A 22,702-nucleotide genomic window follows, 5' to 3' on the forward strand; every position below is an offset into this window, starting at 1 on the left:
TCTTAAATAGACGAAGTTCATAAAGGGACAAAGTTGCTCAAATTTGGCAGAAATTCTAAAAATAATGCATACAACCTGCAGGAGAATGACTGTCCCACACAATAAATCCAAAATGAAAGTTGGATGGTCCAATTTGAATACTAAAATGGCTTTAATTGTTGGAGGTACAATGTACATTGTTATCCATACAGCAGTGACGGGGCCCCATGTGGCTGAGTGGTCTAAAGCGCTCTCCGTTACGGATCACTGCCAGGGATGGTCCTGGCTTTTAAAAAGCTGTCGCCAAAAAAATCGCCAACCTCAATATTTTGTCGCCAATTTTCAAAAAGTGTCGCCAAAAAAAGTAGTGTACATTTTTCCAAGTGTTAATTTAGTCTATTAATGTAACAGGCAATGAAAATTACAAAAGATGGATTAGTTACTACTTTAATTACAACAAGCATTAACAAAATGTTACAAAGTGTTACATGAAGATCCGTCGCCATTTTAGGGCTGCCCACTTGTTGAATGCAGTTTCAAAGTCTAATTTTTCACATCTGTACATGCTGATTCTCATTAAATTCTCGAGAGATGAGATGCAGAGCTTATTTCTGATGTCAGTTTTTATGAGGTTCATCTTACTGAATCCACGTTCACAGTCCTCAGTGCTGGCAGGTGACACCAGTAGTCTCTCAGCAGCCCCCCCCCCCCTTTTTATGGCTAGCTTCACAAAGCTTGTAGGGAATTGCTTCCTAAATCCCAAGAATGATCACTGAATGCTGTATAAATTTTCTCGACAAGAAAAATAGGATCTCCATTCCCACGAATGAAACTTACACGAGTCAACTCCTGGCAATATTGGACCGTATATATAAGCGTAAATTCACACCCAATTTAGGGATTCTTTCACTCCTGTATTTTGAGAAATAAATAATTATTATTAATTATGCAAAACTGGTTTTTTTTTTGTTTTTTTTTTGCTATTTCTTGTTGCGGAGTTTAAGTCTCTGTAGCCGTAACACGGGACTGATGGCAAAAGGAAAAGATCAATGAGTAAAATGCTGCACTGGCGACAGATGTAATTGTGATTTGAGATTTTTTCCATTTGCTTTGTATTTATACACAGTAGTCGGTACTTCAAAGGTTATCAGTTTTCTATGAAGGTTCAGCAAAACTACTGTATTGGTATATGTATATAAAAAAAAAAAACAGAAGGATTAGCCATACAATTAATTGTATCTGTTCTATTCGAGTCTTCAGAAGTCGGTCAGTTGTAGGTATAGTGCGGTAGCATGATTGACTGTATCGCAGCATACAGTAGTACTCAGCCCAGATGTCAGCATAAGCAGATTATGACATAACAATGCACTGTAAAGATAGGGTTGTCAATAAGAACAAAGGATCGTTTGTGTAACAGATTGATTCCAATGCATTGCTTAGTCAAGTTTGTGGCTTCCTTTCATTCTGGCTTTAAATTTATTCAGTCCAAATCCATGATTGTATGTACAAATTAAATAACCAAAAAGTATGTCGCCAAAAAAATCGCCAGGTGGGATATTTTTGTCGCCAATAAGGAAAAAAAATCGCAATTTGCGACATTGGCGAAGCCCAGGACGATCCCTGACTGCCATTTCACCTCTGTCTGCGTGGGTTCGAGTCTAGGATTCGGCTAACGTGGGTATGTGAGAATGCTCGCCAGTAGCTTCTCGTGGGTTGGTGGTTCTTCCTGGATTCTTCCTCCACCATTAATACTGGCCGCCATGCATAGCCTATCGTGTGCTGAAATATGGCGTTAAACCCCAAACCAACCAACCAACCAACAGCAGTGATGCTAAACACTTGTGACATCTGGTGGTGGCAAGTGGAGGTAATGGGCAAGAATTATTGCCCTTTAACCTTTCTACTCAAATGACACAAAGGAAAACAAAGCATAAATTAGCAATGCAGGATGTTATTAACTCACTAAAACCGTTACTAATGGAACAAGTGAAAATAGTCAAGGTCATGCTAACTCGTAAATGACAACATGAGGTAGAAAAAGATTTTTTTGTGTCTGTTAGTAGGACTGGATTCTCAAGGATATGACTGGGGAATGTATTTGAGGGAGAAACCAAATAATGAACATTATCGTATTTCATATTCTGAATAAAAAATATAAATAACAAACTTCTAGTTAAAAAGGATTTATTTTTCCATGACGTTTCAAAACTGTAGCTAACAAAATGCTAGCTTGCTACCATCAGTTTCAAGCCATGCCACCCACCTACCTACCTACTGTAAATTGGGCATAATGGATATGAAACAACAACAAAAAAAAGCATGAAATATGAGTCACAGTTACCTACTTTTCTCTATGATATAAAAGCAGAGGCATTATAATGATTTGACAAACACCAAAGATTAATACAAAAATTTTATTGGAAAAAAAAATGAACCTCTTAAAATCTGTTTCAGAAGCTATTACCAATGTCCATCCATTCCTGGATAAGAGCCACAGGCATGAGTAGGTTTATGGTTAAATTAACTTTTAACAAAATTTCATAAATGTCACTGAAGCATAGGTCATAGAGACCTCTATTTAAATAAGGATCTGTAACTTACCAATAGTAAACAAATAAGATGCTTAAAAACTCATGTCATGAGCAAAATGCAAACATATTAACTTCTTTTGCTGTCAAGGTGTTATGTGATGTGATTTGGATTTTTAATGTAGCTTTAACAATTCTTCAGTCATATTGCTAAGATGTCTGCAATGTGGCAGTTTATATTTGTCTAGCACTAGGGCATCATGCCGCAGACATGTAGCATGATGTCCCACCCAGTCACATTATCCTGACACCAGGCCGACCAGTCTAACACTAACCTCTTAATGCTGAGCGCCAAGCGAGGCAGCTGTTAGTACCATTTTTTAAAGTCTTTGGTATGACTTGGCTGGAGATCAAACCCACAACCTCCCCCATCTGAGGTGGATGCTCAAATCACTAGGCCACTGGAACGGTCTGTTGTCAAGGATGTGATATTTAACAGAGATGAACACTGCCTGAGAAATGAAGACCAAACACAAAATTTAAACCAATTCAGTGAAGCACAAAATATGGGCCACAATTACCTATTCCTGAAAAAAGGGAATAGTGGTCATCAAGATATATTCCCTCACTGACATTTCACAATTCTGGACAGTATAGCATGTAACATAGCATTCCAAAACCCCATGCTGCCATTACCTAAATGCAAAACTTACAGTAAATGAGAAATGTAGGTCACAGAGACCATTTCAGCATGGTGAATTGTGAAACGGGATCAGAGTGACCTACTTTTAAAATGAGAATAGTACTCAAGATGTATCCTCTCACCAAGTTTCCTGATTCTAGATATAATGAATTATGCAGCAGATAAACACACTGTGGTCATGAGCTAAACAAAATTAAGCCAGTAAAATCTGAAATATACATTACAATGACCTTCTTTTGTTGACAGGATGTTGTACTAATAGAGTTGCATACAATCATCTAGTATAATGGTTCTAACAAGAACAGTGCTTGAGACTGAATCCAAGTATATGAAGAATGAAATTTGGGTCACAGTAACATACTTTTGTAATGAGGATGTAATACTCGTCAAGATGTACCCCTCATCAATTATAAGGACTGTCGGAATAACAGAGTGGAAAAAACCCTAACTGGTTATGAACTAAATGCAACAACTTAAACTAAGCCAGTCAGATATGAAATGTTGGTCACCATGACGTTCTATTGTGGCATGGGTGTGACACTAATAAACATGCTTTCAATCATTTTCTTTGATGATTCTAGCATGAAAAGTGCTTGAAAAAACCCACTTAAAACAAAAATTGTAACCAAAAACTTGTGAGATATAAAATATAGGTCAAAACGACCTACTTATACAATAATTGTCTAGTACTCATAAGGTTTCAAGAATTTAAGTATGACATTATATATAGTGTGTGCATAAAAAATATCTGGTCATGAGCTCAAAGCAAAAACTTTTATGTCATTCTCACAGCTTTAAATCTAAATTTGAATTTGGAAACTCTCTCACTGAACTGCACTGACTGGTTGGTTGCATTGTGGTTAAAAGGTATACAATTCTTGTAATGTATTCAGAAATGGTACAACAGTTTGCTGTCTTATAGCAGCATGTAACTTTCATTATTTATCATTACCTCGTTCTCCTCTGACGATTTGAAGTTTTCCACAAAAATTTCTTGGACTGACAGAGCAGACACAATGGCGACAACATAGGGCAGCAAGTCATGTTGATGACCCAGTGCCAGCATCTTAGCATATCGAGGAGAAACTGGGAAACAAGCCATAGCGTGACCCAAAGTTGTAATCTTGTGAAGGAAACCTGAAAGAGATATTAACAAAGAAGATGTTGAAAAACTCAAGAATCCACTCACTCTGTCAGGCAAATACTACAAACATCTACTCACCAAGCGGCTATTATAGAAAGCATTTGTTTTGTAAATTTTTTCTGAAAATAAATATCTGACCGCACCAAAGATAGTGACATAAACTTCATTACCTTTCAAATCCAGCAATTCCAGAAAGACATCAATTTTCATCTTTCATGTCTATGCACCATACAATTGAAAGAAATTTGTACCTATTCCTGCCCCTTTGCCCAACCCCCAATAAGTCACATTATTTTAATATTTTAAGCTAAGTGATAGATCAGTAATGATGCTAAAATTTGGAGGACAATGTTGGAAGGTGTACTAGTAATTTGAGTGGGTAAGCTTTTTCAGAGAAAGCAAATATTTAGGTATATTATGTTTCTCCTAGAATACTTGCCCAATCACATTATGTAAGGAATATTGCCCTGCGAATCCAGTCCTACTAACAGATGAAAATCAACTTTTTCTGTCTCATATATAACAAAGGGCAATAACTCTTGCCTATTACCTCCCATCTCCACTGCCACATGTCGCTAGTTTTTAGCTGAGCAATATACTAATGAGGATGCTAACATGGTTGGGTGGTTGAGAGGGTTTTTAAGTTATGTGATTGTGTCAGTATTCTTGGAGAAGCCTATTTTTAATTTAAAATTTTCTTTCTCCTTCAAATGTGTTCCCCAATCACATTATTTTTAGAATACATAATAGGAGGAGGAAATGCTCCTTGGGAATGATGGCTGGGCTCCCATGCAAAAATGATAACTCATTCTCCTAATTACATAGGCAACACAGCCTAGGGTCACTTAATCTGTGACCCCATCATATGGTTAGTAAGATTATTGAAATCTTCATGCCCAGACAAATTCAGAAAAGATGATAGGTTGTGTTAATTGTTTAAATTGGGTCTGGTGGTCTTCTGGGCTACACCAGACTTTTCTGATTCAAGGTTTGCCACTGCAAAGCTAAATCTCCAGGATAAAAACTCGAGTCAACAGCATGTATTATAACTCACAAACAGAACCCTGAATAACTGCTGTTCTTGGCCTTTCTAAAAAAGAGATTTGTACAATGATGACTCTTTGATTACTGACAGCATTTTTGGGTATGAAGCCTGATTGTGTCAAGACACAGATCCATCAAATCTGGACTGAAGCTAGTTTGGGTTGATGGAGGTGCATTTAGCTCATTCACCCTGCATGCTGAAGCTAAAGCTATCAGGAAATATGTTTTGTGTGATAGTAACTTCAGAAAAGTGTGGGCTAAAAGCTCAAACTGAGCCCTATTTTGGAAACACAGTGAAGGAGTCTTGTTGGTTGAGATAAAAATTGGCTAAAAGATGTGATAGATCTTTATCATATCTGATATCATGTCTACCATATATCTGATATCATGGGGCAACAGCCATTGGTAGTAATTAGGGCCAACTGTTTCTCTTCAAAGAGCCATAGGGAAAAAAATCTACTAGTCGAGGGATTGAATCCCTCAGAGGGATGCACCTGAAAACATGCCAGAGGGCCTTCTTGCTCTCAAGAGTCTCTCTACAAATGAAGGTGTAAATTGTTTGTCTTGTTGGCTGGATAAAATTTTGAGCCAAGCATGAAGAAGATGGTGGCTGCTTGAGAAGATTCGGGTTAGCTGGAATTTTACTGGGCAGCTCTATTGCTAGATTGAGTAGATTAGTAACCCAGAACTTGTCCCATCTGAGAGGGCTATCAGAATCATCATGCATGTCTGACCCCATAACTACTGGATTATTTTTGGGAGAGTAGGTAAATGCCCACAACTTCTTCCAAATGATTGACAGAGCAATTCTGGGTCTGTGACTGGAGACAAAGGTGGGCAACTGATGATTCCACCATCATGTAAAAAGATCAATCATTGGACAGCCCCAGACTGCGCAGATGCAAGTGAAGACCGATTGATGGAGAGACCTTTCCTGGGTAGAGTGTCGGCAAATACTTTGAGTCTACTGGGAATATGTCTGACTTGTTTGTTGATATGAAATTTGTTGCACCAGTGTAGAAACTGTCGAATCAGAGCAGACAGGTCATTTGATATGTTGCCCACATGAGGAGATATGTCACCACAGAGTTGTCAGATAAATATTTTGCTTGAAAGTCAATCCTGCCAGAAGTGAAAAGAACAGATGATAGTATTAATGTATACAAAGTTGATGTGTAGAGGTCACTAGCCTGGCACCCACTAATATTAGTAAAGTCCAACAACACGTGGTCACCCCAACCATATGTATTGGCATCAGTACATACTGTTATTTCCGCTTGGGACTTCTCCGGCAGTCATCCAACCTGGGTTTCACCAATGACACAGGAATGACTGCATCTCAGGCATGATCATGACTGTTTCATCGATGGGACTTGAAAAAGGGCACCATTTTGCTAGCAGCAAGGGGCACAAAAAAGACAGTCGAGCAGGATCAAGTCCACTGCCACAATGAATAATCCGAGGAGTTGCAAGAACTCTCTTGCTGAAATCCTAGTCCTGTTGTAAACAGACTCAAGAGTTTGTCAATCCTGATTACGTGAACACGAGGAAGCTATACCAAGCTTCAGGTTGGCGATAAACTCCATATCCAGATGAACAAAAAGCTGGGATAAACCGAGGCTGGACTTTTCCCAGTTCACTAGAAAGCTTAGATGATCTAAAAGTGAGAAAATCATTTCTGTCTTGGAGTAAAATAGAACTTACCATATGTTTCTGGGAAATGTTGTCAGATGCACTGTCATCATTAAAGATAAAGTCAATTGGAACAGTGTGATGACACAATCTATAACCCTGGTAAAAAGAACAAGAGATGATGTTGAAGCCAGAGGGAAGGACTTTAAACTGTTAAACCATGTCGTGGTAAGAAAAATGGAGAAATTCCCGTTACATGGGGTGGATAGAGACATGAAAACATGTGTTGGTCAGATCGAGACTGAGGACATACTCATCCCAATGGATGGAGAGATGGATTAATCTAGCTGTCTCCATCTTGAATTTTGGTGGAGAAATTAACTGGTTGAGGTGACTCAAGTCTATGATTGGCTGTTTGCATTCTAAATGGAATAAAGTCCCAGCTATTGTGGTCTTTGCACAATCTCCAACTCCTGTTTTTCTATCAGTGACCTTATCTTCAGCTGTAGAAAGGCACCTTCTCCCAATTTAATGGTACATCCATGAAGAGGAGAGAGGAGGACAAAAGAGAAGAGGGTATGATAAATTAAATCCAAAGCCCCTCCAAAATGAACTGGATCATTCAATGGGTCAGAGGGAATAGAGAGATTCAGTCAGTCTGAAACTGAAGAAGGAGGCTGTTCCACAGGTGGAGGGTAGGGTAGGTAAATGTCTAGAGTTAGGAGGACTGAAGGCAGAGAAACTTGGTTTCTTGCCACCTTTGTATGGCTGCCTCCTAGCTTGGTTAGACTTGGGCTTGGATCTATATTACACATTTGGCTGAAAAGATCCCTTGTCACAAGTCTGTTTGTCATCAATTGGCAGTGGCAGGTGTCATTGTTTCAAAACACCTCTGTGGGTTGAACAGTAAGTTGGAAGGGCAGTTCCTTGAGTTGAGACAGTTGGATGGCTATCACTGGTGCCAGCTTGTCGAAGTTCCTGGCTGAATGGACATATTTCTCACTGAAATCTCTGTAGTATTAAGGTTATTTCGCAGATGGCATGGAATTGGCTGTTTTCTCAAAAGGTAATCCATCCTGGACAGCTGGATGGCCAGTGATGGCAAGGCTGTATCATAAAATGAATCAAATGGATCAATACAAACCCCAAGCATCCAGACTTACAGACCCGAAAACCATGCTCTGACATATGAGGAAACCAATGGGCTGCCTAAAATTAAGAGAACACTCACCCTATGAGTTGGAATTGCCAGCAATGAACTTTAAGTTGCCTTTGGATGTTGTTACGTTTTAGGCTCTTTAAAACAGTAACAAGAAAAGAGTGAAGACAACAAGCTTTGTTGTTGTTGTTATTGTTGTTGTTATAGGGTTTAACGCCATTTTTCAGCACAAGATAGGCTATACATGGCGGCCAGTATTAATGGTGGAGGAAGAACCGGGAAAACCCCGGAAAGAACCACCGACCCACGAGAAGCTACCGGCAAGCTTTCTCACATATCCACATTTGCCGAGCCCGAGACTCGAATCCACGCAGACAGAGGTGAGATGGCAGTGATCCGTGACGGACAGTGCTTTAGACCACTTGGCCACTCGGGGCCCCTACAAGCTTTGTAAAATTTAACAAATAATTTATTTCCCTAGAAACACAAGGTAAAAATGAGAAAAGGAACACATGGTTTACGAATCAAATCCAAAAATAATCCAAGAATTAAAAATTTGAAGTCCTAGAAATAAAAAGTCCTAAATGAATCTGAGTTGGAATCCTGATAAATAATCCAAGATGGAGGACAATGACTTATGCTGTGGTCAGTATTGTCCTGATGTGTCAAGAGTTTCTTGTTGAACCACAGAAAATAATATTCCAGTTTTGAATTCCGAATAAAATTTCAATAAGTGTCTTTGTCCAAGAATTCTGTATCAGCACTTAAATATTTCCGGAAAAGGAATTAATATTTCCATAAAACAGAATTTCAAATCAAACTGGTCACAACAAAACACCTTTAAGTGTCAATGGTTTATAGCCCAACTGAAATTATTTCTCAAAACATCATTATTAAATCTGGCTACTGTGCAAACAGATGCCGGATAAGGGTCAACACTCCAGTAAAACCAGAATTTCGAAATAATTGCTACATGTTTCGAGAACAATGTAGAAGCTATTTACATATCTAAAGTTACGTACTCCCAGTACAGCCTCAATGTTACTCTATTTTTGTTGATGATGTGGGGTTTAATGCCATTTTTCAGCACATGATAGGCTATACATGGCGGCCAGTATTAATGGTGGAGGATGAACCCGGGAAAACCCCAGAAAGAACCACCAACCCATGAGAAGCTACTGGCAAGCTTTCTCACATGCCCACATTGGCTGAACCTTAGACTTGAACCGCCACAGACAGAGGTGAGATGGCAGTGATCCATAACGAAGAGCGCTTTAGACCAATCGGCCACTCAGGGCCCCCAATTTTACTCTATAAATCCCACACTACAAAAGAATAAAAAATTTTTAAAAAGTTCTTTACTTCCAATCATGAAATAAGGTCAGGAACTAGGTCAGCTTTTAGATACAAAGTTCTAATATTAGGTTTTTGAAAAACTGAACTGAATTTCTGGAAAATATCAAATCCAGTAAATAAAATTACATTACATTAGCATGTAATGGAATTAAAAAAATATAAAAGAAATTTAAAACTAACAAACAAACAATGAAATCAAATCAAATATAAATTAAATCAAATATACATAACAATGTATACTAAGAATGTCAAGGCTGTCTTCCTCGAGTTATTCCATCTTTCCTTCCCTTTGAACTTTGCATTTCAGGCATTTAGTTGACATTTCTCCTGACCCAATACAAGAAGAGAAAACAAAGCATAGATCAGCAATTATGTCCCTTGCTAACTCACCAATACTGTAGCCGAGACTTCCTCTTACACAGACAGGATGTCATAGATGAGATACTCTTGTATATACATAACTGACATGTTATTATCTTGCTAAAACATCTCCATTACTAACGGAGCAAGTAAAAATAGTGCTGAGCCATCCTGAAAATGACAACATGAAGTCAACCATAACATGGTGTACCATGGTCTTAAATACACAAAGACATTAAAAATGAAAAAGTCACTCTAATTTGGCAGAAACTATAAATTTAATGTATACAACCTGCAGGAGAAAGATTGTCCCACACAATAAAGCCAAAATGAAAAGTTGGATAGTCCAATTTGAACTCTAGAATGGCTTGATTTGTCAGAGATAAAATGTACAATGTTATCAGTACAGCAGCGAAGCTAAAAACTAGTGACGCCTGACAGTGGCAAGGGGAGATAATGCACAAGAGTTATTGCTTTTTGTCTACATGAAATAGAAAAAGACATTTTTTGTCTTTTAGTAGGGCTGAATTCATGAGGTAGCTGGCTAATAAGCCAAATGCTGCAATTCATGGTCTGGAAAAACTGGGAAAGAAGATAAAATGAAAATGAAATTACATGAAACTAAACAATCATCTATTGATGATTGAAAACTTCCAATAACCAATTCCCAGATTTCCATTCTGATTCCATCCCAGGTAAGTACTGCAGCACTACAGCACAAATCTACTTACCAACCTGCTTGCATACCTACATGTATTTGCCAACATTTTGTCAATGTATCAAAGAACAATTTGATAAAATTTTCCTTTCCATTATTTTTCTGAATAATTTCATCAGGATTTCACTTCAGTTTATTCTCACCTGGAGTCACCCGAGTCAATCATGACACAACATTTATGAAGATCTGACTCACAGGAATTTTGGAAACCACCATTTGGAAAAACGTCTCTTTAAACCACCATTTGGAAAAATGTATCTGAATAGATTTATTAAAGGTAAACCATTATTATGAAAACATGCTTTCCAAAGAAAGAAATGGAGATGTTGCCAAATGATATCTAAAAAATATTGCTCCTGAAGATGTTTTTCACTAAGCTACAATTACTCTCACCTTTTTTTAGGTCTCTGAACCTCTGTATCTTCTCTGGTGCTGAAAGAGCACCCAGTGACACAAGCAGTCGTTCTGCTGCCTAAAAAAAATAATATAACCTATTTATAGTTGTATTGGATGCACCCAACTATGAACAGTGAACATAGAAACATTAGAGCTTACACATGAGGGTTATGCAACATGTTTACATTATTTGCATGACATCATTAGCAGAACAAACAATGTTGACCATGAACTGCCAGTAAATTATGCAAGAGATGTGGACTGTGGCATCTGAAGTTGTGATAATTTCACTTGAATGTTCTTCAGGCATAAATTTATGACACTTTTATATATCCCTCCAAAGGACTGACACACTACTTGGCAAAATGAATTTCCCAAAATTCAAGATAAGACCATTTCTTCCTTTTAACTGCTGAGTGCTGTAACCAACTCTGATATTCTTAACTAATAAGATTTTCAAATTAGCTGCTGTGGTGCACATATTGGTCATCAACATGGCACCATTTTCTGTTAGAATCAAGTAGACATCATTACAAGTCTGCTAGTGAAAACTTCATGTCAATATACCATCCCTTAATGGGGAGTGGTGACAGCAAGAGTTTCAAGACAGTCATCATGCAGGCATGAGTGGCACAATTTTCATTTAAGAACCAGGTATCATAAGAAGTCTATTGGTGGAAACCGCATGTTGATATCTATTCAAGAGGGGTAACAAGCTTTTCAAGATTGCTCCTGTGGATTGCTCCATTCTGGATGTCAGAGTAGCAGCATTTTAATTTGGAATTACAAAGTACTCAGATTTAGTAGCTGTATTGGAAATACTGTGAATTCATTTAAAACCATTTTGGATTATATCGTTGTGATACAACAAGAGTACTGACACATCAGCACAATAGTGTTAACTTAATTTGGATTACCAGTGGAACTCATTTGGAATACTTGATACTTTTGGACTTGAAATAGAACTTTCAGGACTAATAAGGATTTAATTTACCATACTGTAACCTACTTTTAAGTTTTCACTTTCTATTTTCTGTTACTTAGTTCAAGATCATAGAGTTGTAACAGAATATTAGCAAATGTTTAAGAGAAGGGAGAAAGGAAACCAAAAAAGGAAAATATGAATTTTTGATTCCTTAAATAATATCTAAATGTAAAATAGTTTCTTTTAAATATATATTTGTGTGGGTACACATGTATGTGTATGTGTTTAATTGTATGAGTGTATGTATTTGTATATCTAGAAAATGGTTATAATTTTAAAAAATACTTTCTTTTTTCTTTTGCATTCTCTGTCTCTCGAAAGATTGTTGTTGTTTTTCAAGGGTTTAATGCCATTTTTCAGCACAAGATAGGCCATACATGGCAGCCAGTATAACTGGAGGAGGAAGAACCATGGAAAACCCAGGGAAGAACCACCAACCCACGAGAAGCTACTGGCAGGCTTTCCCACATACCCACACTAGCCGATCCTTGGACTCGAACCCACACAGACATAGGTGAGATGGCAGTGATCCGGAATGGTGAGCGCTTTAGACCACTTGGCCACTCGGGGCCCCTCTCTCTAAAGAAGCCAACATTAAATTCCATATTGGGTTTAAGATTAGAATATATTACTAAGTAATAGTGTTAAACATTATTCCCTGTAAAGTAATGTGTACTTATAATGAAATATGAGGTATTCAGTAGCATGGTTCCCTGACCTACTGCTATCTATATATGTGGAATAATAATATAAAAACATGACTATCACACTGACACTGTTCAAAGTTTTGCAGGCTTTACCATGTCTGTGTACGAGGATAAAACTGTAAACACAATCATTCTGTTCTACGTTGAAATATCAACATATAAATGTGTCATGACATATCCACCACTAAACTTTTTTTGAGGATGCCCATGAGTTATGAAACAATCATCAATCAAGATTTTCAAAATGGCCATATTGGATAACAGATTGACACCATTTTTATTTAGAGCCAACTAGACATCATGCTAAGTTTTTTAGTGACAACCCAATGTTCATATGTCCAGCCGTTCAGGAGGAGTAGATATAACAAGATTTTCAAAATAGCTGTAGTGATGACCATATTGGTCATCATCATGGTTTTCATTCAGGACCAGCATAATAAGTCTTCTAGTGAAAATCCCATGGCATTTCTATCTACTCAGAAGAAGCGATAAGAAGATCTTCAAGATGACCACTATAGTGGCCATATTGTACATCAGATTAGCCCCATTTTCATTTGGGACCAACAAGAAACAGACAACAAACCATCCCAGATGCTCTTCCAGTCTATGACTAATTAACCTTGCATAACTGTATTATCACGATCAGACTGAAATGATTGACAAATATAATCATACCTGCATGAACAAATAAAAAACCCACTTTGCATGAGAGCCGATCTCAGTAAAATTAGATATTTCTAAGCACACTTACCTCAATTTGCTCCACGTCTGGGGCAGTAGGGTATGGAAAGTTAACCACCTTGTCAATATTCATGTCCTACAAAAAATATTTATACTCTGAAGCAATAATCAGATATTCGACTTCTAGATATTTTTAAAAAAAAAAAAATATTCATTATAAACATTTTGTTTAATCCAGAAAATATAACTTTTCATTAAATGATCTTAAAAATGGCAAGCAAATAAGGTGAACAATTTCAGAGCACTATTTTGTATCCTTTTGGAAAATATTTTTGTTCTGTTTATCTTGTACATGGGCTGTACTGCACACCCTCTTTACAGATAGGTCAGTTTACATGCATACATATTTGTTTAGATTCCATTTTATTTCTGTCTATGGCAAGATAAAGATTTAGTGTCTTTACAAGACCATTTCTTATGACCCCCACATTTCCCCAACTGAATTCAAATACCTGTAAAAATGTGAAAAAAAATTTTCTTTCGGAAATGTGTCAACAATGATACAAAATTTATTTCTTTTTCAACTCTGAAGACCATAACAAATCAAGAAAAATAAAGCATTTCTCTAAATGCATATCTGTCATAATCTTCCTTAAAGAAGTGTTTGATGTTTTTCTGAAAACAAACCAAGCAGATATTTACGACACGCCAAAAGTAAACCCAATCAAGTCGAATGGCAGGATCTTAGCTGGGACCCTTAAGTTTACATTTATGCTTTGCAACTGCAGTACCAGCATATTATTAAAGAGATTCAAAATCTGAATAATATTACTGGTCAAATGAACTCGGCTTCTACAAAATCCCATCCATACTCAACAACACTGAAATAGTTCCCAATTTTGCAAGAAAATTTGCTTAAGATCTAGGGATGCTAAAAAAGTTTTAAGATCCCAGTATGCTAAAAAAACTGTTTAAGATCCAGGGATTCCAAAAAGCAAGGCTAAACAAAAAGAGATGCAGTAAAAAAAGTTCTGACCTTCATCTGCAGCACAAGGTCATCTACAGGACGCCTGGTGATTTCAGCTGGAGAGAACTTTTCAAAGTCATTGAACACAGCAGACGAGTACAACCTATAATAAAAATACAAAATTATAAAGTGATCTAAAAAAAATAGACAATGTAGCAAAAAAAGGATATGGAGAAGATATTATAGAAGTTAAGACTTGCAACCAAACAATAATAAAGACTGACAGTGGAAAATAATCATTCACTCAAAAATTATATACGAGTATTACATACATCTGGGATTGCCAATCATGAATGTGATCGGCAGATAAACTTCATGGACTCCTGGCCAAATTTAACAGTGCCTGAGTTATAATAAACTTTAAGCCACAAACTGAATGACCCCCAAAAAGTAATCCATCTATACAGACAGTGAATAGGACCAAGGCCTATCAACAAATTTGCTAACAATAAAAATAAAAATTGTAATCACAGTATTTATCATATGGACACTAAACATCACAATGTGACATGGCATTCAAAGTCCTGTATATACTGGCATGCAAGTCTAACTACACACTGAATAGACCAAGATTTGCCATCACATAATGTGCTGGTATATCTGGTTTTATGCAGTTTGTTAGTAGAAAAAACACGAGAATGACCCAGATCTCCTGGTGGATTATTAAATGGCAGAGGCTTTTTTTTTCTGTCTGACTCAACATATATGCAAGTACATATGGTACATTCAACATACACTTGTCAATAAAAAACACTTTCTGATCAGCTGAACATCAAAACTTGTAGCAGTAAAATCACAATTGACAATCCTGATGCTCATTTTGAATTCATGACATTGCCTGTGGCAATGTGCTACAGAAAATTATCTTTCATTCTTTTTTTGGAATTAAGCATATTTTTCAAAGTACGTTAACATGGGGATTCTGTTGAGGATATCAGAATATTAAAGGTGACTGAACTGTCCAAATTATGCTTTGCCAGCTCCACTGACACAACACTGGTAAAACCCAATCTGAAACAGTAAAAACCACATTAAAATTTTTAAATTATCTTATACAAGATTGTTATTTCCTGATTTCGCTTCAGCTCTGTTTATATTAGTTTGTTCTACATTCAAACTTCATCTGGATTTTCTAAATGATAGAAAAAAATTCTATAAATGCCTGCATGGCTAATATAATAATAATAATAATAATAACAGAAATTGCACACCTAGAGGATATACAGGTGAGAAGTGTTGGTAACTGGATAATACAGGTAATCCAAGTGTTGACCCTACTAACGACATTTCTAATATCAATATCAAAACAGAGTTTCTGACCTGTAGCAATGTCCTGGTCCCACCCTCCCAGCTCTCCCTGCTCTCTGATTGGCTGCGGCCTGAGATATCCATGTTATCTTAAAGGTGGACACACCAGTCACTTTGTCATAAAACTTTGTCTTGACCTGTAAAAGTTCATCCCGTGGACAATTTAATAGAATAGGGAAAGGTAAACACCAACTGCAATCAACTATGATTACCATGAAAAACAATTAATGATTTCAAATTTTGCCATGTAATGTATAAAGACCTTTAAATGTTAATATCTTAATTAATTCAAAATTTGTCAAGTATAAAGGCTTGTAACAATCAGTTAACTCATCGAATTAAAAAACTTGTCATGTATAAAGGACTCCAACAATCAATTATCTCAACGAATTAAAAATGTATCATTTACAAAAGCCACCTACAAATTCATAATTTTTCACATTTCTCTAACAATCAATTATCTCCATTAATTCATAATAATGTACAAAAGCCTTCAACAATCAATTATCTCCACATCTGTAATTTATAAAGGTCTCCAAAAGTGAATTATCTCAAAGAATTCAAAATTTGTCATGTATAAAGGCCTCCAACAATCAATTATCTCCACAACTGTAATTTATCAAGGTCTCCAAAAGTGAATTATCTCAAAGAATTCAAAATTTGTCATGTATAAAGGCCTCCAACAATCAATTATCTCCACAACTGTAATTTATCAAGGTCTCCAAAAGTGAATTATCTCAATGAATTCAAAATTTGTCATGTATAAAGGCCTCCAACAATCAATTATCTCCATGATTTTAAAATGTGTCATGTACAAAGGCCTCCAACAATCATCCCCACATTTGTAATTTATAAAGGCCTCCAAAAGTCAATTATCTCCACATTTGTAATTTATAAAGGCCTCAAAAAGTCAATTATCTCATGAATTCAAAATCTATCATGTATAAAGGCCTCCAACAATCAATTATCTCCATGAATTCAAAATTTGTCATGTATAAAGGACTCCAACAATCAATTATCTCCATGAATTCAAAATTTGTCATGTATAAAGGCCTCCAACAATCAATTATCTCCACATTTGTAATTTATAAAGGCCTCAAAAAGTCAATTATCTCATGAATTCAAAATCTATCATGTATAAAGGACTCCAACAATCAATTATCTCCATGAATTCAAAATTTGTCATGTATAAAGGCCTCCAACAATCAATTATCTCCACATTTGTAATTTATAAAGGCCTCCAAAATTTAATTATCTCATGAATTCAAAATTTGTCATGTATAAAGGAGTCCAACAATCAATTATCTCCATGAATTCAAAATTTGTCATGTATAAAGGACTCCAACAATCAATTATCTCCATGAATTCAAAATTTGTCATGTATAAAGGCCCCCAACAATCATCTCCACATTTGCAATTTATAAAGGCTTCCAAAAGTCAATTATCTCATGAATTCAAAATCTGCCATGTATAAAGACCTCCAACAATCAATTATCTCCACATTTGCACTGTATAAAGGCCTCCAAAAGTCAATTATCTCATGAATTCAAAATCTGTCATGTATTAAGGACTGCAGACATATGCTGCATCTGAATATACAGATCATTAATTACTGCATTAAAAGTTCTTTATTATTTTCTTCACTGATAATTATATGAAAAATCTGAAATAATCTTCAAAGTTAATTAATATGCAATTTGTTCCCCAATCATAGTGTAATGAGTTAACAGAATCAAGCCTGCATGTTGACTCTGTGGTACCTTAATAATTATTCATAACAAGTATGATGAGTACACTGCAAGCTATTTCCAGTTAATATGAGCTTCACAATGCAATCCATCTGGGGATGGGGATCTATACTGTTTGTTCTACTACATATTAGAAAAGCAGTTTGCCGGCATGTTATGCAGATCTGGCTCTGTGCTATTTACAACTGAGTGCACATTTTGAATTGGTCAAATAAAAAAAAATATATTGCCAATTAAAATTTATTTACTCCTTCCAATGATCCCCATATACAGATCTCATTCATATGCTGAACAAATCTCATGACTAAGTCTCATTTATATGGTAAATTATCCATGTCCAAACAATCCCCATATATCAATCTCATTCATGACTAAATCTCATTCATGACTAAATCTCATTTATATGGTAAATTATCCATGTCCAAATGATCCCCATATATCAATCTCATTCATGACTAAATTTCATTCATATGCTAACCTTGCCTGTGTCCACCACATATTTGATATTTGGAATAGTGAGTGATGTTTCAGCCACGTTTGTGGATACAACACATAGTCTGCATCCACTTGGTACAGCTTCAAACACCTAAATGAATGAATGAGTTAAAGAATTCATATTATTTCATACGCAATTATCAAGTTATTTCTACTTAAATCTATGAAATATTTCAGCAAAAGTTTTTTACTGGCCTGGACCTGAGTTTTTGAAAATATCTAAATATTTGAACTTTTGTTTTTGCTTCTGTTGGTTTGAATGGCACTTTGAACTCATTCTTAGCTATATCATGCCAAGGAAATGTGTGTGATTTGGATTTTTTGTGTAGCTTTAACAATCTTTCAGTCATATTGCTACAATGTTTGCAGTCTAGCAGTGGTGCATCATGTGGCATGATGTACCACCCAGTCACATCATGTAGCATGATGTACCACCCAGTCACATAATACTGACACCAGGACAACCAGTCTGAACACTAACCTTGTAATGCCAAATGACAAGCGAAGCAGCTGCTAGTGCCATTTTTATAAGTCTTTGGTATGACTCAGCCTGGGTTCAAACCCATGACCTCAGGCTTCCAAGGCAGAATATCCAACCATTTAGGCCAGCACAGTGGTCCAAAATTGGGAACTAAATTCTTCCCCCAAAACACACCATGGATTATGAGTCTGATGCCCTATCAACCAAGATACTGCAGCTCTCAAACACGGGTGCACACAAAAACTACAATACTGTTTCTATCATAAATATATTTTGTACAATGTTGCAGAATAAGCTGTAAATATTTAAGATAATATTTTTAAAAAATTTGCATTTTTCAATTATTTATTTGAAATGAAGTCTTTTGAAAGCAAGTCCTCTTCTTAATCATCCATAAAAACATATATCAATTTTAACTGAGTTTCTGGATTTGATACGAGTTCTAAAGGATACCTGAAAATTGGTCTTACATCATGTTTTTATAACAACAGACGTTTGATGGTAAAAATAGACATCATAAGATGCAGTTAATTAGAGATTTGTCTAAAAGGTTTGTTACAGATCTATGAAAAGAATTTTACATTAATTAAAATACAAGACTTTTAACATCTGCCTTCAGCATACATGCCAAAGCCCGGGAGAGGTATAAGCATAATTATTGCTAATATAACTGGTAAAAAGTCTTAATTTGAGCATTAGAAGTGTAATCTATACGTTACATGCCATTATTACAGATCACTGTGTGAAAAATGTACATTTAATTTCGCTACTAACCTGGTTCTGCAGCTGGTCAGAATTCTGCTCAAAAATGGGTAAAACCCATGTGGATTATAACCAGAAGACAAGCACACAACATACTGACAAATTATTTATATTCAGGACTCACTTTAACTAGTCTACATGTCTAACTTCCTCTGAATGACCATGAAGTCATGAAATCTGCAGTGAGCAGGATGGTCATTTTCTCAATCCAAGTGCTGTGTTAAATTACCCTCATATTCTTTTTTAGTTTGTAAAGCGGTGTTGTTTTGTCCTTTTTGTTTTATCCGACATGTTTTGAAGTTTCAAAACGTCTGTCTGCTCTAACATTTTTAATCATGTCACACCATTAAAGTCGGTTTCACTTAACATCTAGTGACATTTTTGTTACAAGTATAGACTGGTCCGCTACCAATAATATCAATATAATGAATCTGTGAGGCAAAGTTTGAAATTGAAAAACCCATCTGTTTTCTTGGAAATATGTCATATACAGTTGTTAAAAATACAAAATATGGAAAGCACAAGTATGTCTAGGACATCTAGTACTCTTACAAAATTCTTATACAGCAGTCATTTGTTTCAGATCTTAAATTTATATGAGTGGAATTAAAGAGATGATAATAAAATTTCAAACAACTTTTTCTTGGTTTATTTTTATTTGATATTTTTCATGTACAAAAAAGGTGTAATGCATATACAAGTGAATATTAAGATGCAATTAAGTGAAAAAAGCGTAACATCTACATTAAAAACTGTTGGCATGTATTATTCTGAGGATTTTATAAATTAAAAAATTATAAATCTACCAACAGGAACAAATTATAAATCTACCATAAATCTACCAACAGGAACAAATTATAAATCTACCAACAGGAACAAATTATAAATCTACCAACAGGAACAATTTATAAATCTACCAACAGGAACAAATTATAAATCTACCAACAGGAACAATTTCTCAATCACCTGAATAGATGCAGTTCTTTTCAAACATGAACCAATTACAGTGCCAAAATGCTAGTAAAATATGGCCTCTTTACTTGAGTGCAAGTAAAAAATGAAAATAAAATAAGACAACAGTGTACCTTTAGTTAACATATGAATACCAAATGAATTACCTACCCTGGCCTGTTTGTGAGAGGGCAGCAGTGAATAGAGTGGTAACATATACAGAGGTTCAGTACAACTGCCAGCATCTGATGATTCAACCTGAAAATGCACCTAAAAGCTGAAATATTGGTCAAAATATTTATCAACCCGTATGTGTGTCGATAGATAGATAGATACACGCACATTCTACATCATACACATATATATATGAACCAGTTCATGCGAAAACTGGCCTCATAACATTGACCAGGAAACACTGAAAAACCCCACTCAAATGTTCATACATCATAATTAATCAGAAGTAATTTGCCATTTTCAAGAGTGACCAATAACTGGTTTTTTGAGAAACTCTGTGCAAGTTTTTCATGGAATTAGAAGATGGCACTGCATTTAAGGCATGTTAATCCATAATATTAAATATTTTCAAAACAATGACAAAATGAAATATTAATATAATTATCAATGAATTTACCATAACTTACCAATCTTTTCTGACTGATGAATCAATCTAAATCTTACAAAACATATGAATATAGGCTATATAATACGCTGTCATATAATTTCTTAGTGAACTGAAATTTTTTAAAATTATTTCAAACATTTGTTATCATTTTTACTGTCTATAACATTTGGACAAAAGAACCAAAAGATTTAGTTCTGCAAAATATTGTAATGTGGGTAGAAGTGAGTAGAAGTGGGTGGGTAAAGGTGGGAAAAGGAGTTATGTACGACAATACAGATTACTGTGCAAGGTATATGGTACTGTCTTAATCAAAGTATATATCATCTTTGTGAAGAAAGCCTCAGATCAGGAGGAGTATATATCATCTTTGTGAAGAAATCCTCAGATCAGGAGGAGTATATATTATCTTTGTGAAGAAAGCCTCAGATCAGGAGGAGATCCTAATCAACATAATGAAGATCACAGGAGAGATGATCAAGACTGATAAGCGTTTTGACCTGATATAGAGTGCAGGACTGAGTAGACATCAAGAGTATTTGTTTAAGACAGCGAGGCGATTTGTCAGACCCTGCTATCAAGACATTGCACGACCAAGACCCTCAAGGGAGTGAGGAGCTTCATATTATTTTATAGCATGTTTTCAGTGAGGCTATGTGATAACAATGTACTATTATTTTGGCATCACCATATTTTGTTGTCATTTGAGCATGTATAATTTGAAAACAAACTATGTTTCACAGAAGAATATAACACAATTCCAATATTGATTTAATACAGTTAAAAAATATATGTGCCAGTAATAAAAGCTACATTATCAATACTGAACCTGGATAACTAACATTGTTCAGTATCGAATAAACACCATCAAATAAGTTTTCATGAGAAATTACAAATGGTTTTTATTTATGACACCAGTTTGAATGGTTAATTCTATAGAACTGAAAATTTAGAGAAAGGATTTCCAAGGGGTATTAAATATGAAGAATTTACCTCCCATGGTTCAATAATTTGGATGCATACAATGGAAAATAACTTGTTAGGACATATAATTAGCACAAACTAGCTCAAACCAAATAACCATAACAAGATGTAATGTTAACAGCCTATAGTAATTACCTATAAGTCAACATTTGTCAACAGTCATTGGAATGATTAGCTTAAACAGAGTAAACATGGGTGTCAAATTGTGAACTTTCATTCACGATGTCATTAATTACACAGAAATGTAGGGTTTTCTCTAAAGCACAGAAATTTACTTTTTAAAAAACTTTAAGACAGATCATGGGATTACATTTTTATAATCAATAAAACTGGAAAAATTATTACATCTTTACAATCAATATCCTCATCTGGTTCCTTTTCCTCAAGGTTTCCAAGGTCAAGGTCAGAGTCCAATGCTTCTTCCTCTGCTTCCTCATCCACAGGTGCAACTGAGTAACTAAGGAAGAAATGTACGCAATATGTTCAATACCAATATTAAATGGAGTTGTAACTAAGGAAGAAATGTATACAATATGTTCAATTCCAATACTAAATGGAGTTGTAACTAAGGAAGAAATGTATACAATATGTTCAATTCCAATACTAAATGGAGTTGTAACTAAGGAAAAAATGTATACAATATGTTCAATTCCAATACTAAATGGAGTTGTAACTAAGGAAAAAATGTATACAATATGTTCAATTCCAATACTAAATGGAGTTGTAACTAAGGAAAAAATGTATACAATATGTTCAATTCCAATACTAAATGGAGTTGTAACTAAGGAAAAAATGTATACAATATGTTCAATTCCAATACTAAATGGAATTGTAACTAAGGAAGAAATGTATACAATATGTTCAATTCCAATACTAAATGGAGTTGTAACTAAGGAAGAAATGTACACAATATGTTCAATACCAATATTAAATGG

The 22,702-nt window shown here is 35.5% G+C and overlaps 1 protein-coding gene across 2 annotated transcripts in view; it reads right to left on the reverse strand.

The window, feature by feature from the left end:
• The window catches only part of LOC149775135 (putative ATP-dependent RNA helicase DHX37), an 87,780-nt gene that overhangs the window by 30,356 nt on the left and 34,722 nt on the right, over positions 1-22,702 (reverse strand). For both annotated transcript variants that reach the window (XM_089943016.1, XM_089943015.1), the window contains exons 13-20: positions 22,113-22,224; positions 20,336-20,422; positions 17,954-18,061; positions 15,740-15,864; positions 14,429-14,522; positions 13,463-13,528; positions 11,017-11,095; positions 4,163-4,347 (exon numbers count right to left, since the gene is read on the reverse strand). In XM_089943016.1, the coding sequence (XP_089799142.1) occupies positions 4,163-4,347; positions 11,017-11,095; positions 13,463-13,528; positions 14,429-14,522; positions 15,740-15,864; positions 17,954-18,061; positions 20,336-20,422; positions 22,113-22,224 (856 nt within the window). The remainder of the gene's footprint in view (positions 1-4,162; positions 4,348-11,016; positions 11,096-13,462; positions 13,529-14,428; positions 14,523-15,739; positions 15,865-17,953; positions 18,062-20,335; positions 20,423-22,112; positions 22,225-22,702) is intronic.

Source organism: Sinohyriopsis cumingii, chromosome 19, assembly GCF_028554795.1.
Source record: "Sinohyriopsis cumingii isolate HCF-2022 chromosome 19, ASM2855479v2, whole genome shotgun sequence".
Taxonomy (NCBI): Eukaryota; Metazoa; Mollusca; class Bivalvia; order Unionida; family Unionidae; genus Sinohyriopsis; species Sinohyriopsis cumingii.